This window comes from Rutilus rutilus, assembly GCF_951802725.1.
Source record: "Rutilus rutilus genome assembly, chromosome: 13".
Taxonomy (NCBI): Eukaryota; Metazoa; Chordata; class Actinopteri; order Cypriniformes; family Leuciscidae; genus Rutilus; species Rutilus rutilus.
In genome coordinates, this window is record NC_140218.1 from 17,436,691 (window position 1) to 17,451,696 (window position 15,006).

At 36.9% G+C, this 15,006-nt stretch overlaps 3 protein-coding genes across 5 annotated transcripts in view; 2 read left to right on the top strand and 1 right to left on the bottom strand.

The window, feature by feature from the left end:
* Nucleotides 1-1,248: 1,248 nt before the first annotated feature.
* lzic (leucine zipper and CTNNBIP1 domain containing) lies at nt 1,249-3,740 on the bottom strand. 2 transcript variants are annotated; one of them, XM_084427825.1, is made up of 7 exons: nt 3,577-3,740; nt 3,098-3,205; nt 2,888-3,023; nt 2,603-2,701; nt 2,413-2,508; nt 2,223-2,304; nt 1,249-2,118 (listed from the first exon to the last, which is right to left on the bottom strand). In XM_084427825.1, the coding sequence occupies exons 2-7, from the start codon at nt 3,196-3,198 to the stop codon at nt 2,060-2,062; spliced, it is 573 nt and encodes a 190-aa protein (XP_084283951.1). In that variant the 5' UTR covers nt 3,199-3,205; nt 3,577-3,740; the 3' UTR covers nt 1,249-2,059. The 2 variants fall into 2 exon arrangements, with proteins under 2 accessions (XP_084283951.1, XP_084283952.1); XM_084427826.1 differs by having other exon boundaries at nt 3,295-3,693.
* Nucleotides 3,741-3,765: 25 nt separating this feature from the next.
* Nucleotides 3,766-13,659, top strand: LOC311302396 (nicotinamide/nicotinic acid mononucleotide adenylyltransferase 1-like). The gene is made up of 9 exons (XM_084428215.1): nt 3,766-3,956; nt 4,418-4,572; nt 4,721-4,904; nt 5,155-5,288; nt 9,293-9,676; nt 11,545-11,667; nt 11,920-12,098; nt 12,562-12,663; nt 12,771-13,659. The coding sequence occupies exons 2-9, from the start codon at nt 4,458-4,460 to the stop codon at nt 12,822-12,824; spliced, it is 1,275 nt and encodes a 424-aa protein (XP_084284341.1). The 5' UTR covers nt 3,766-3,956; nt 4,418-4,457; the 3' UTR covers nt 12,825-13,659.
* A 554-nt stretch (nt 13,660-14,213) lies between these two features.
* The window catches only part of ube4b (ubiquitination factor E4B, UFD2 homolog), a 30,879-nt gene continuing 30,086 nt past the window's right edge, over nt 14,214-15,006 (top strand). The window contains exon 1 of one of the 2 annotated variants that reach the window (XM_084429266.1): nt 14,214-14,559. In XM_084429266.1, the coding sequence (XP_084285392.1) occupies nt 14,536-14,559 (24 nt within the window). In that variant the 5' untranslated portion in view covers nt 14,214-14,535. The remainder of the gene's footprint in view (nt 14,560-15,006) is intronic. The other variant, XM_084429267.1, reaches the window with a different exon arrangement.

A 15,006-nucleotide genomic window follows, 5' to 3' on the forward strand; every position in this document is an offset into this window, starting at 1 on the left:
GCCACCTAGTGCTTGAAAACTGAAAAATATTCATATCTACTACCATTTATAAAACTTTTCAATGCTGCATAAAGGTCGAGAGCAGAAGGCCCAGTCCCAAATAGCTCACTTCATATGCACTTACAGTCTTTTGGACATACAATGGCTGCCATGTTCACGTTCCTGTAGCTCAAACAGTAGAGCAGGGGTGCCCAATCCTGCTCCTGCCGATCGACTGTCCACAGTTCATCTCCAACCCTAATCAAACACACCTGAAGCAACCAATTAACGTCTTCAGGATCACTTGAAAATGAAAGGCAGGTGTGTTTGATTAGGGTTGGAGATGAACTGTGCAGGACAGTCGATCGGCAGGAGCAGGATTGGGCACCCCTGCAGTAGAGTGTTGGCGCTTGCAGTGCCAAGGGTCATGGGTTCAATTCCCAGGGAAAGCAAGAACTGATAAGAATGTAAATGTGTACCTTGAAATGCAATGTAAGTCGCTTTGGATAAAAGCGTCTGCCAAATGCATAAATGTAAATGTAAATGACTCTGAAGTCCATAAGACCGTAGGGCAGGGTTCCTCAAATCCGGTCCTGGAGGGCCACTGCCCTGCAGAGTTTAGTTCCAACCCTAATCAAACACACCTGAACAAGCTAGTAAAGGGACGCATCCAAAATCGCATGCTTCCCTAGTATATAGTAGGCAAAACAGCATTAGACAAAAGAATTCACAGTACTCATAAAAGAGTAGGCAAAAAGTACCCGATAACCTACTACTTCCGGCGAGATTCTGAAGCGAGCATACGATGGACACTTTACAATCCCATGAGGCCACGGGAGAGGATTTATGAATGCCAGTGAAGCGATGTAACTGACACTGGTAGGTCGCATGATAATGACAACATGGCGAATGTAGTACGTCCATATTACATTCATACTATATAGAACATGCTTATTTAGCTGTCGTTAAGTGATCACTCTTTCAAAATAAGTCGCTACTCAAGAGATTATGTGATTTCGTATGCAGTCACCGTCTTCAGAGTAACTAGAAAATTGTAAGTGAGTTTCAAACATGGTTTGAGTTCAACTCTGCAGTGCAGTAGCCCTTCAGGGCAGGATTTGAGGAACCTTGCCATAGGGTGTCCTAATTGTCATCATAGGTTTCAGAAGGGTGCTCATACACACCCTTGATGCACACTTTTGCCAAACCCGAACAGAAGCGGGTTTATAAAATTAAATAATATAGCTGAATAATAAAAATTAAAAGTTTGACAGTCTGTGTTTTTATTTGATGTTAAATGGGCAGTGTGGAATTTTATATAAAGTCTATAAATATTTACATATTAAATGATTTTCCAAAGATCGCAATCCATTCTGTAATGGAATTCAAAGCCGTTTTTTGACTCGTTTTCCAACCCACTACAATATGCAGTGCAATAAAATAAGACGGTAAGAGTGAGACACTTATTGTAAATACAGAAAAGGGAAAACACTGACAACTTTTCAGATCTTGATCACCAAATATATTCAAAATACAAAATATTTACAAATATCACACTGGTTAAAAAAAGTAAATGACAAACGAAAATTAAAATGCATAGTAATTACAGTGTTACTATCAAATACTAGTACCAAAAGGCTTATTGGCAGACAATTTGATAAGGTTAATAAATTACAATACAGAGGGTTAAAAATGAATCAAGACCATTTTGAATAAAGGCAAACTTACCTCTCGGTGTTCAGAAAATAAGAGCTATTCTAAAATGCGCTTTCATGTGTAAATGTTTGAGACATTTCACTGAAAATGTAAACACTTTTTTCACTGTAGGCTACCCAAATAACAATGTACGATCAAACATAAAATGTATACGGTGTATACAATACAAATAACTCTCGTGATGACTCCCAACATGGATACTTTAGGTTGAGTGACCAGATGATGTCATGTCACAAATTCTGTTCCTAAGTGTAGAATTGCAACCAGTCTTAAAAACAAATAAAAACACACAAAAACTGTAAAACTCACAGACAGCATTTAGGCCACGCTCACAAAACAAACAAAAAATCCTAGTAAACCAGACTTATGTATGGGTCTTCCCAACTCCAGAACTGGCCAATGCCATTATCTTATCTTCGGATCCTGGAAAGGAAAGATGCATTTGTTTGTAAAAAAAAAAAAAAAAAAAAGGACATTCTTAAGCATAAGTTGCTTTAATAGTAATAGTTGGTTGATTCTCATCTTACCCAGGCTTGCAGTCACCTTCTCAAAGTGGCTCAGAGTGGCACTAGCATTTGCAGCAAGAAATGCTTCATCCTCTGTTGTGAGCTGCACATTCAAACAAGTTACAGGTACAAGAAACGGTTTAACACGCGAGGCTTGAAATAGATGCATGTCTGCAGGGAAGCATTTGTGTGTCAATAATAACCCTCTCACCTTCTCGCCAAGTTTTCTCAGAGCCGTGAGGATCTCCACTTTCTGCTGAGTGTACACATCTCGAGGGAGCTTTCCAACCATCACATCACGGTCCATCTGAATTCATACAGTGTCACGTCAACATATTAACACAAGTCTTTGTATAGGTATTTATATATTTGAAAATGTCAGCATTAAAAATGTTAATCACCTCAGCCAGTCTCGTTCTCAGTTGCCCTGGCTGCTTTTTAGCAAACAGCCGAATAACTTCAGGTGTCTTGAATGCCTGACTGATGGCAGCTTGGATCGCCTGATAAATATTTGCAGCCGTAAATGATCTCAGCATACATAATCATACTAGTAGTCAGTCTAAATGTCTTTTTACAGTAATAAAAACTGTAAAATATTCATACCTTTCAATTCTGCCTAATGGTTCAGAGCAGTTTAATATATTAACATATACAGTATGTTAATACAATCAAATCTAATTTCTTACCAGCTGCATTCCCCCCAATTCATCAACTAGTGTCATATTCCCAGACATCAACTTCTTCAATGACTCATTGAACTCGCTCAACTGTTCTAGTGTCTCTTTTTTGGTTTCTTCATATTCCTCTTCTTCCAGCTCTTCTCTGCAATAAAAAAAATCCTTTTTTTCTTTGCATGAAACTGAATGTGCTGTAGAGAACTGATGGGATGTCATTACCTGCACTCCTCTAAATCCTGGAGCTGTTGCATTAACCGGTCCAACTGTTCTTCCATGTTTTGTCTCAGTTTGGTTGTTTCTGATTTCCCCCGAGAAGCCATTCTTTATCTTTTTAAATAAATAACAGGCAAATATCACATTTTCAGCACCATCTATTAACAAATGTCCTTCTGTTACTACATATGAGAATGTCACACCTGTTATGATCTGCTATCAAAATAGTTCTGATCTGATCAGTATTAGTATATACAGTGTTGGCTGTAGCAAGGTAAATATGGTTATTTCAGCTTGGTTTACCATCTTGACAGGTCTAGTATCCCATTCATGAAATATATCACATTATTTTGTCACCCTGCTTTATTCTCTCTCTCTCTCTGCGCAGTTAGCTTAGCTTGGACTTAAATATATATAAACAAAAAAAATACGACCTGTGAGTCCTAAACGGCGTGGTTTTACATTAATAAAGTAGTAATTCTCACCCGTGCTTTTTCCCCCAATAAAAGTCCTACTGATAAAGACAAAATTACAATAGGATTTAAGTTCCTAAATCCAGTTCAGTTGCTAAGGTGTGGTTTGCTAGCACTATTATCTTTTCTGCGTAAACGCCGCGCAGAGTTGATTATCACGAACACACTACTAACTCGTAGCAATTGCGCATGTCTGTCTGCACCATAGTAGACTGTAAAAAAAAATGTCCCACACTGCAGTTTCAGTTGTCAAAACAATGGGAATGTTCGATTATTTTTAACAACGTTCTGTTTGTAGGTCTTGCTGTTTGTCTAGAGCTGTATCTGTCGGTACAGGAGCACAACCACTGCACTCAGCTAACTAGGAAGCACGAGACTAGTGTGTTGAATTGGTAAGAAGTAACGTTAAACACAAGTATGGTGGCATATTATTACGCATATTTGTGGAATGGTGGTTTCATTCTTAAATCCTAAGGCGAGGGTCCTTTTTAATGTTTCCTCTTTACGTGTTCCCTGGTGCAGAAATTACTATAGCTATAATGCTACTACCTCTTACTACATACACTTTTGAAACAGGAAATTTGGTTGTGATTTGCCTTTAGAGAAATATTTGGTTGTTTTGTTGTCCTGCAGTCGTTTAACGTTTATTACTTTAGTAAATAATTGTAATGAATTATATATATATATATTTATATATATATATATATATATATATATATATATATATTTATAGTTATATTAATATATAAGATTATATATACAAAATGATATATGAATTAATATCATTTTGTGTAAATAATTAATTGTGAGATATAGAGCATTGTCTGATTTCAGAATATATTTCTATCTACAGTGGATTTCTTTTTCGGCAGACAGCATCTTCCAAATAATCAATGGCATCACAAGAGAAAACCAAACTGGTGCTGCTGGCATGCGGGTCCTTCAACCCCATCACAAACATGCACCTGCGTATGTTCGAACTGGCTCGGGATCACCTTGAAGACACTGGTACATTTTAAATAAAAAATGTATTAATGTGAATGTATATTATTTTAAAATTCATCTGTTTTTGTTATCACTCATCGCATTTTTTGTGATAAACATTATACATAATTAGCATACATCTTATTATTTTTCTATTTCTATGTTGACTCAGGAAGATACAGAGTGGTGAAAGGCATAATCTCTCCAGTTGGAGATAGCTATAAAAAGAAAGGTTTGATTGGAGCCTGTCATCGGTTAGAGATGGCAAGACTGGCCACGGAGAACTCTGATTGGATCACAGTGAGTGACTGGGAGAGTCAGCAGTCGGAGTGGGTGGAGACAGCCAAAGTAGTTCGGTGGGAACATCTTAAGATCATGTGCTTTTAGAGAACATTTCATTTTGGTTGACGTAAAAGATAAATCTGTCACACCCTTTCTGTTTTGCACCTACTGTAGTGCTGTCTATCTTTGCGTGAGTTCCATGCCACATCTGATAATGTCATCTTGTGTGGTTGGACGTCATATATGATGTGCTGCTACGTCAAAATGATCAACGTTTTATGCAGTCTGTTGACATTAAATCAGATCATTCTGATCTTTTTTTAGGCACCATCATGCAGGACTCATTTCTAGCGAGGACAACAGCAATGATGATGTGGACACAGTGAGGTGTGGGAAGAGGAGAAAGCTGGAGCAAAATAAAAGCATCTGTCAGAGTTCTTATATTAACACAAATGCAGGTATGGAAAATAATCCACAGAAATCTTTCAAAGGATAAATGTTCCTACTGCTCAGTGCACTTAAAAGGGTGTGTACCTTAGAATGTCACCCTGTCACTATACTTGACAAACGGCAATACATTGAATTGCTGATGTACCCTCAGGACAGTAGAGAAAAGGGTACAGCAAGTTATATAATAGTGTTTACACTATTGAACACAATCTGCATCTCTCAGCACTGTCCCAAAGTAGGGTGACCAGATGAGATTGGCTGAAATTCGGGACGGGACGGGACGGGACGGGACGGGGGGGGGTCTGCGGTCTGGGGTGACGGGATGGGGGGCTTCTATGATATTAGACTGCGTAGCCTATAATAAAAGATAATGAATTTCAAACCTGAACCAAACATATTTTTATTCAAAGATCAACAGTCTGTCATTAGTCTTTAGTCTGCCACAAAAAAAGCCGGCGGGGGCTGGTTGCAGAACGACTCAACCTCCGCAGACAGTTTTTAATGTTTATCAGACAATAACTAGGCTACTCAAAATTTTGCTTTAGTATAATTTTCGGCAAATTAGGGCCAGATTCGGGATTCGGGACAACAGTTTAGTTTTCGGGACTGTCCCGAATTTTTCGGGACGTCTGGTCACCCTATCCCAAAGCATTCCTCTCCAAGTGGAACACTGTGAACAAATGTAAAGGTGTAATAAGTGAGAATTGAAGCAACTTGTGAAGAGAAACAGGTGAAATGCTTGTTGAGGGCAGCCCCGTGTTTCCTTCTAGATTTTAGTTTTGAAGTGGGCACCGAATTTTTTGCAAAAGGAACATGCGCCGAACATCTATCCAAACTTTGTTTCCAAACCTGTTGTCCAACAAAAGAAAACATTTAATGACATGTTTTTACTCCAAACTTTAGTAACTGAAATAACTTCCTTTTGTGATCTGACATGGCTTCATAAAATATATACTTTTTTAGTATTCTATATAGTGAAAAAAGGCAATGTCGATTAGCATTGCTTTATAAATATACTTATTATGAAAATAACCCAGGTGGCGTGAAGAACACAGATAAACCATATATTGTCGCTGTCACATGTTTGTTGTCTTTATGTTTCATCAGTCGATACATCTTTATCTGCATTTTTTTATTCTGCTGCAGAGATATCTGGATGGCTGTGTCTGAAATCGCATACTCTCTTGAGTAGGTACTTATTTTGAATAAGTAATTACTTCACGACCACTAAAAAAGTATGTTCTATATAGTACAAGTTTTTGTAGTATGAATGTAATCCAGGCGTACTATATTCGCCACGTTGTCATTATCGTGTGACCTATCAGCGTCAGTTATGTTCGCTTCACTGGCATTCATAAATCCTCTCCCGTGGCCTCATGGGATTGTAAAGTGTCCATCATATGCACACTTCAGAATCTCGTCGGAAGTAGTAGGTCATCGGGGTACTTTTGTATACTCTTTTATGAGTACTGTGAATTCGGACATACTTCTTTTGTCACATACTGTTTTTCACCTACTATATAGTAGGGAAGTATGCGATTTTATGACTTTGTCCATTTAAGGGATTTCCTGAAACATCATAAGTTTTATGACTTCTATGGGTCTCACTTGTTGGCATTCTGCGTGAGGGCGCCCTCTGGCTACGAGTATGAATGAAACAGACATTACAATAATGCTCACAACACCCTATTTAGGGTAAAAATATGAAAAATAAAACTCTCTATACTATAGACATTCATAGAGATGTCTTATAAATGAGACATTTATGAATGAGATAAGATTTATTTATCATAAATCTTATGTCTATAGTATATTTATAGAGATATACTATAGACATAAGTAAACGTATGAAAATCCATGTTTTCTCTTTTTTGATAATAAAATACAGTAAAACTGTATTATTACAATTTCATTTTAATTGTTTATTCTATTTTAATATGGCAAATCTGAATTTTCACCTTAATTATTATCATTGAAATATTTTTGTGGAAACCATGGCACATTTTTTTCAGAATTCTTGTCTTGTCTTTATATTTAGTTGCAGATCAACAGCCTAACCGTACCATATTTAACTTATTCAGGGTTTCCGCGGGGCATTAAAAAGCATTAAAAGTCATTAAATGGATTTTAATCCTACATGCATTAAAAATTTAGATATAGTTTTGAATAAAAATGTATACTATCAGTTTATTTGATATTATATATTATTAATAATGCCGTGTCGTAGTGACGCTGAAGCCGGTATTGTTCGCCAGCTAGTGAAACGGTATGTAATGCGCAAGTTTGATCGAATCAGAGAAAAAAATGCACAAGCGTGGTTTCTCGAGAGAGAAATCGCAGCTCATAAGCAAACTTAAGACGCTGCTGAGACATTTCAAGTCACATCGATGTCACGTGTCTTTACGGGTTGTGTGTTAACGCTAGCAGTAGACGGGCTCTGGCTCTGACGCTAGTGTAATAAACACGCGGAACCAGTTTGGTAATTGCTTCCGGCCGGAGCAAAATTGCCGTGATGCGGAGATGACCTGTACTTCTGTACAGCAGGAATAACAGGAATAAAACTAGACCCCCCCCCCCCAAATTCCAATAGAAGTGGATATTTAACGCAATTAACGCAGCATCCGTTAATTTTTGTCACCCTTTGGCTAGCTTTACATTATATGATCCCGCTCTTATTCGTGCAAATGCTTTGAACCTGAACTTGGCTTGAACAAACAGTAACACGCACAATTATGTCAAAATGTCCGTTTTGTCGAGTATCTTCATAACATAAGACCAGTCTAATAGGAAGAGAATTGGCACTCCTGGTTACTTCCGGTTTCTGGATTGGCTGCAGTAACACGTCTCTGTCCATGCGGGGGCGCTCGCAGGCGAGTGCAGAATGAATGGAGGTCTATGACGCTATACCCATCAAAATCCACTCTTCTCAGGATATAAATATTTTTCTAGTAATTTGAATGTTGTATTCGAAAGGAGATGCAAAGAAATTAGGCATTGCTGGGTGTTAGATTTTTTAGAGTCACTTATTTGCTTTAAAAAGTCTTTTAAAGTGTCAATGACGTCATACACATCGTACGACCAGAGATACTGCTTTACGGCAATCCTTCAGTCACTTTGGTGCTTTCGCGCTCTGCACTTTCTTTTCTCTCGAGGCATCGACAACACAGCTGACACAGGTAAATACACGTGCTAGAAGAGTTTTTGTTTTGTTTGTTTCTGGTCCCGCTTCGGATGCCACAATGCCATCAAGCGGTATCTCTGGTCGTAATCAGTCCTTCACTGACCAATCAGCGTTCATTAGCAGAATGCTAGCATGTTATGGGCAACAACAACTCAACCTGTAAGAAATCGAAAGGACATAAGTACTCGTTCATTCAACTTTCGACCTATAACCCATGTTGAACTTACAAAATCTACACTCAAATCTGAGATTTCTCAACGGCAATCGGGTGAAAGAGATACATTTAGCCGTCTAGCCCCATAGACTCCCATTCAGTCTGCACTCGCCCGCGATCACCTCCAGTGGAATTCTAATGGAACTGCAACCAAGATCTATACAATGGGGCTAATAGGAAGTGCCAAGGCTCTCCGTAGACGGGCTCTGATAGTACCCAGTCTTGAGTTAAATAAAGTCTTAAATGAACGTGAAGAGTTGATGAGGCGCGTGTGAGATCCGCGTCTCTGTCAGTAGCGGCTGGTCTTAAAGGGACAGTAGCCACAATTTTTTTTTTTATTACATTACAAAATATATAAACTAGATATAAACCTACAAAAATGTAAGTGTTTTTAATTGTGGTTAGTGTCATGTATGGCATTACAAATAAAAAAAATGGCATTAAAAAGCATTACATTTAATTTGAAGATACTTGCAGAAACCATATTATAGCATTGGCTAAAATGCTGGCTGAAAGGAGCACATATTTCAAATGAATCATGACTTTTAAGATCTGTTATAATTACAGCTGTCAAAATCACTAATGATGTGTATTATTCTCATAAATGTATATTTTAGACACCCCTCATCTGAAGCTGCTATGTGGTGCTGATGTGCTGGAGTCCTTTGGTGTCCCCAAACTTTGGAAGCCAGAGGACATTGAGGAGATTGTGGGAAAGTACGGTGTGGTGTGCATCACAAGATGTGGCAGTGACGCTGAGAAGTTTATCAATCAGTCTGATGTGCTGTACGAACACCGAAAGAACATCCATATTGTGCGAGAATGGGTGACGAACGAGATCTCAGCTACACATGTGCGCCGTGCCCTGCGCAGAGGACAGAGCGTGCGCTACTTGCTGCCCGACCCTGTGGTGCGCTATATTCAGGATCACAGTCTGTATAGCGCTGAGAGCGAGCAGAAGAATGCTGATGTCATCCTCGCCCCTCTTCAGAGATACACCAGCACTAACTAGACTGATGTTCTGCTGCTTTTGAGCAAGACTCTTGGTCTTTGATGGAAGGCTGGTCTGTTACCCATAACAGGCGTGATGGACACTTGATTCATAGTGGTTTTTGCTTTCTTGAACACATTTGGCTAATGAGCAATTTGCATTTGATCGGGAATTATTCAGTATGGTCAATAATGTTTGATGAATTTTGTGAAATATTGTTTGATTTGAATATGTTTAGATTTTTTTTTAAATAAAGAGATTTTTTTTTTTTTTTTTAGAACAGGAACTGTGTAGGTTTTGACCAGTTATATAGAGTATCCAAAAAATGATTTCAATATTTAGAACAATAAATGCTCTGCCATATGGGTGCTAATAAATGTAAAACCTGTTTATAATTGTCATTTGCTCTTTTTTTTTTTTAATAATACATATCTATAATTAAAAAAGGGGGAAAAAATGATTGCATAACAAGTGTTGAGGGTCATTAGAGAAGGTTGCTCTAGAATTCAAGCAATGCCACATTTGCTTAGTGACATTTATTTGACAAGTGAGAACATTTCCCGAAGCGTTTAAACATCAGACTCTTTTTTTCTTTTTTCTTTTTTTTCTTTTTTTCTGAGAGTATTTGTGTTGAGATCTTGACATGTAGAGTACAGCAATTTGACAGTGTCAAATTGAACCTTGTTGTTCTTGCAAGGTTTTTTTTTTTTTTTTTTTTTTTTTGAGAGTATTTGTGTTGAGATCTTGACATGTAGAGTACAGCAATTTGACAGTGTCAAATTGAACCTTGTTGTTCTTGCAAGGTGTTTTTTTTTTTTTTTTAGTTACTGAACAAGTATGACCTTTCTTAGACCTTTTTTACGTCAGTGCTAATATATGTAAACCCTATCTTATACCACACATATACTGCAGAAATGTGGGAATTCCCAGCCAGGAATAACGTGATTACTACAGAAATTCCTTTGAGTTGATTTTCGGTCATGCATAGTGAAGTTGTTTGTTTTCTGTTAAGAATAAGATCATACCCGCATCTACATTCGCCCTCAGGCACTTGTCTTGTCCTCGTGACCCGGTAAGATTTAAAAATAGTAAACACTAAAAAGACTTGAGTTTCTCTGGTTCTTTCACTGATTGTGTCTCTCACGTTGATTGATTAGGGACATTTGCATATAATCAAAACAGCTTAGCATAGGCTATGTACCATTCCCTTTCAAGTCACATTTGATACCTTGTAGTTTTGTTTATTGTGATCAGATTTGTTCAATCAGTCGTGGTTTTTAAATGAGGTCTAAAATGATTGTGAACAATAATAAATAATAGGCTACTTTTTAAATGCATCTCATCCACAATGTCGCTTGATTCAATTTTAATTAACACCTATTCATCATCACATGCTCAAAAAAGTTTCTGTCTCTAAAGCCTATTTATCGAAATTCACAGTAACTTGACGTGCGTACTTGATGTTTTGTTTTCTGGCGCTCATGTGATTATGAAGTCATCAGAAATGGAAAAAAAAACAAATGTGCTAAGAAATATTTTCCGCAAGATACAAGGAAGACAATGCAAGTGACCTTAACGAGAGTAAAGTTGATTGCATTGTTAACATTAATATTTGTAATGTTAAAAAATGAAAATTTTTCAAACATGGCTATGTCAAGAGTTGCATTTTTATATAAGCGTCTGAACAGGTATTATTGTGATCATGTTTTTTTTTTTTTTTTTGGGCAAACTATTAGCACACAAACACCGGCCAGACACGTTTTTCTTTATGTAAGGCATGATGAGGTACAGCCTGAACTGTGAAGAAACAAAGACATGCAAATTAGAAAGAAGGACTGCCCACTCAGCTCACAACACATAAATAACTTTGTGAATCTTATACCTTGCACCTTGATTTCTACTGGGATAGTTTGCAGACGGTTAACAAAATGCCTGTAAGCCTCTGTGGTACATGGGACATGGTCAGCAATGTCAACTTTGAGGGATTCATGATTGCTTTAGGTAAGATTGGATTCTTTTTCCTGTTAAAATTGATGATTGCTCTTATGTCTATTCCTTAAATTGACATAGCTAATATCATTTTTTCCCCCAACAATTATATTATATTATATTATATTATATTATATTATATTATATTATATTATATTATATTATATTATATTATATTATATTTATTATACAGTGTGTAAAGCATTCCCATTTGTATTTAATGTATGTAAGGAGTAATAGATCCTAAACTTTGTCCTCTCACAGGGATCGGCCTGTACACCCGTAAGATCGCCCTTAAGCTAAAACTTCGCAAAGTAATCGAGCAGGTGGGGGATCGATATGTTGTGAAGACTATCAGCACTTTCAGAAACTACACTTTCTCATTCAGAGTCAATGAGGAGTTTCAAGAGTTCACCAAGGGGTTGGATGACAGACACTGCAAGGTATTACAAAGTTGTATTATTATATTAAAACGAATATCTATCTATCTATCTATCTATCTATCTATCTATCTATCTATCTATCTATCTATCTATCTATCACACTTTATTTTAAGGTGTCCTTGTCACAGTGTAATTACACAAATAAGTACTTTAACATGTACTTAGGGTCATGTTTAGGATTAGGGTTTGGTTTAGGGATAGTTGCTTGGAATTATGCATAATTTACTGGTTTCACTTTTTTTTTTACTAGTAAGTAGCGTAGTAGTTTATTTATTGTCTTTATTTTTATTTTTATGACATTTCATTGTAGAAGAAAATGTACATTCTTACAGCACTAACACCGACATCCCACTTTCATCATTATTTTTAGTCTGTTTGAACACAAATATTTGCTCAGAGTCAGCACACAATATGGGGGAAACACTTAATGCACTGTTTAAAAATGAAACATCTGTTTGTCTAGTCTCTGGTGGACTGGGAGGGGAACAAGTTGGTGTGCATTCAAAAGGGTGAGAAGAAGAACAGAGGTTGGAGACACTGGATCGAGGATGACAAACTCCATTTGGTAAGTGTGAAATTAAGCATCTTACATTATAAACTTCTGCAATAAACATTTATGAGCTGATTTCATTTAGTAACCCATTAATAATCAGACCTCTCAACCTTTTACAGGAGTTGCACTGTGAAGATCAAATCTGCAAGCAAGTTTTCAAACGGGTTATCTGAGGCCCTGCTGTGACGTTTGTTTACTACTTGAAAAGGCGCAATGCTGTACACAAAGTTGTTCACGCTTCTACATTTACATTTACATTTATTCATTTAGCTGACGCTTTTATCCAAAGCGACTTACAATTGCTATATATATGTCAGAGGTCGCACGCCTCTGGAGCAACTAGGGGTTAAGTGTCTTGCTCAGGGACACATTGGTGTCACACAGTGGATTCGAACCCGGGTCTCTCACACCAAAGGCATGTGTCTTATCCATTGCGCCACACCACCCCTTCTAAGTCAGAGGAGTATGAGGCGAGAACAAGAACCAAGAGTTTCAACTTGTGCCTCAAAACCTGACTGATCAATTACAAGCAGCGAGAGGCTTGCAGACTGAGGCAGGATGTCTAGGAGCATTATGTATAGTGTCACTAGAGGGCGCAATAAGACCACGAACAGAACGAACTCGGGTCAACAGTAGTTTAGGCACTGGAGACACTCGCTGCATGTTGTCATTGCCTAATCATGTTTACATGTAATACAAGAGACACATTCACAAACATTTAGCAATGTGTAATGCACTTCTGTTTTTCTTGCAAGCCAGAATCATTGTTTCACAAGAATATGACTAATCAAGGGCCATGCTTCATTTTGAAAACATTTTGAAAAACGTTTTGTAAAACTGATTTTTTTTTTTATTATAAAAGCTTGTTAAGCTTTATTTTTTGTTCATGTATATTTTATGACACCTAAATATACACACTTTTGTTAATTAAATTACTTAAATGTAACACCTTGTTCAATTCTGTTACTTGAAAGTCACTTATTGTGCAATAAAAATTGAAACAAGTTATAATATACTTTGTGTGTTATTTTCCACTATAGGTTGTAATGTATCTATCATGAAAAATTGCAATCAACAACAACTAATAATAATAATCATCATCAATTCAATCAACGGAAAATATTATTATTCAGTAACAGATTATAATAGGTACTTTGTGTACACAATGCTGATTTGTAACCTTTCTGGTTTATGGCGTCTCATCTTGGGGATGATCAGTCAACAAACTAATCAGAATGATGATAAACTTTGTAAGTTTGTAAAGAAACAGATAATAGAGAATAATAATTAGGCTACATCTCGTAAGTCCAAATGATGCAATATATATATATATATATATATATATATATATATATATATATATATATATATATATATATATATATATTATTTATTTATTATTTGTTCAAATGTGAATAGAAGCTGTCATGATTAATCATTTTAAGATATTTAATTACTATGTGCGTTTCCATCCATTTTAAACCAATTAGACTTGATATTGAAGAAAACAAGTCTCTTGAGATTGGTTTTGAAGAAAACCAGTCTCTTGAGGTCGCCTTAGCAGTGAAATCAGTTTCCTGAACTGCCGCAGCCTGGAATGTGTCGATCTCACGTCACGTGATTCCAGATCCAAAATGGCCGCGTCGGTGTTTTGACGAATAATACTTTTGTGTTTGTTTCATTCTTAAAAGAAACCGAAGATAACGCTTCCCGATCATAAAAAATCAGCCACGCGCGCTTGAATTTTTAATATAAAGATCTGAATAAGACAATCACAGCTTATTGATATTTGTTTTATGGTTCAGACTATGCACTTTTGGTGTTTATAAGGAAGCTAGCTGACTGGCTAGCAACATAATTAAGGTGAAAATTAAAAGAAAGGCAATGGAGCAGCTCAGTCCTGAAGAGGTAAGGTTATTTTTCACACAGTTTAGTGTAATTCCAGTCGAAACCGCTCATGTGATGTCAGGACTGTTATGTTTTTGTGTTTTATTAAAGGCTTATTGACTTGTCATTGTCACCTTTTCAATCGCAGTAATGATGGGATAAGCTAACAGGATACAGGCTAATCAACAGCTCAGTATATCCAGATCAAACGTATTTCGCACAGAAATATAAGGCTAGATGTTAAATCGTAATTTCTAGCCACTTAAGTGCCGGTATAGACGTGGAATTAAACGAGAATAAGGTTATTTCCAGTCAGCTCGCTAGCTGGTGATAAATGTAATAAACTAGATCTGACACAAGCTTAGACAATCTGCTTTTTTCTTCTTATTTTTTTATTTGACAATTAAAATATCATCCTTATCGTTTTTAGTCGCTGGGGAGCTTGTAACCAGTTGACAAGTTAAGATT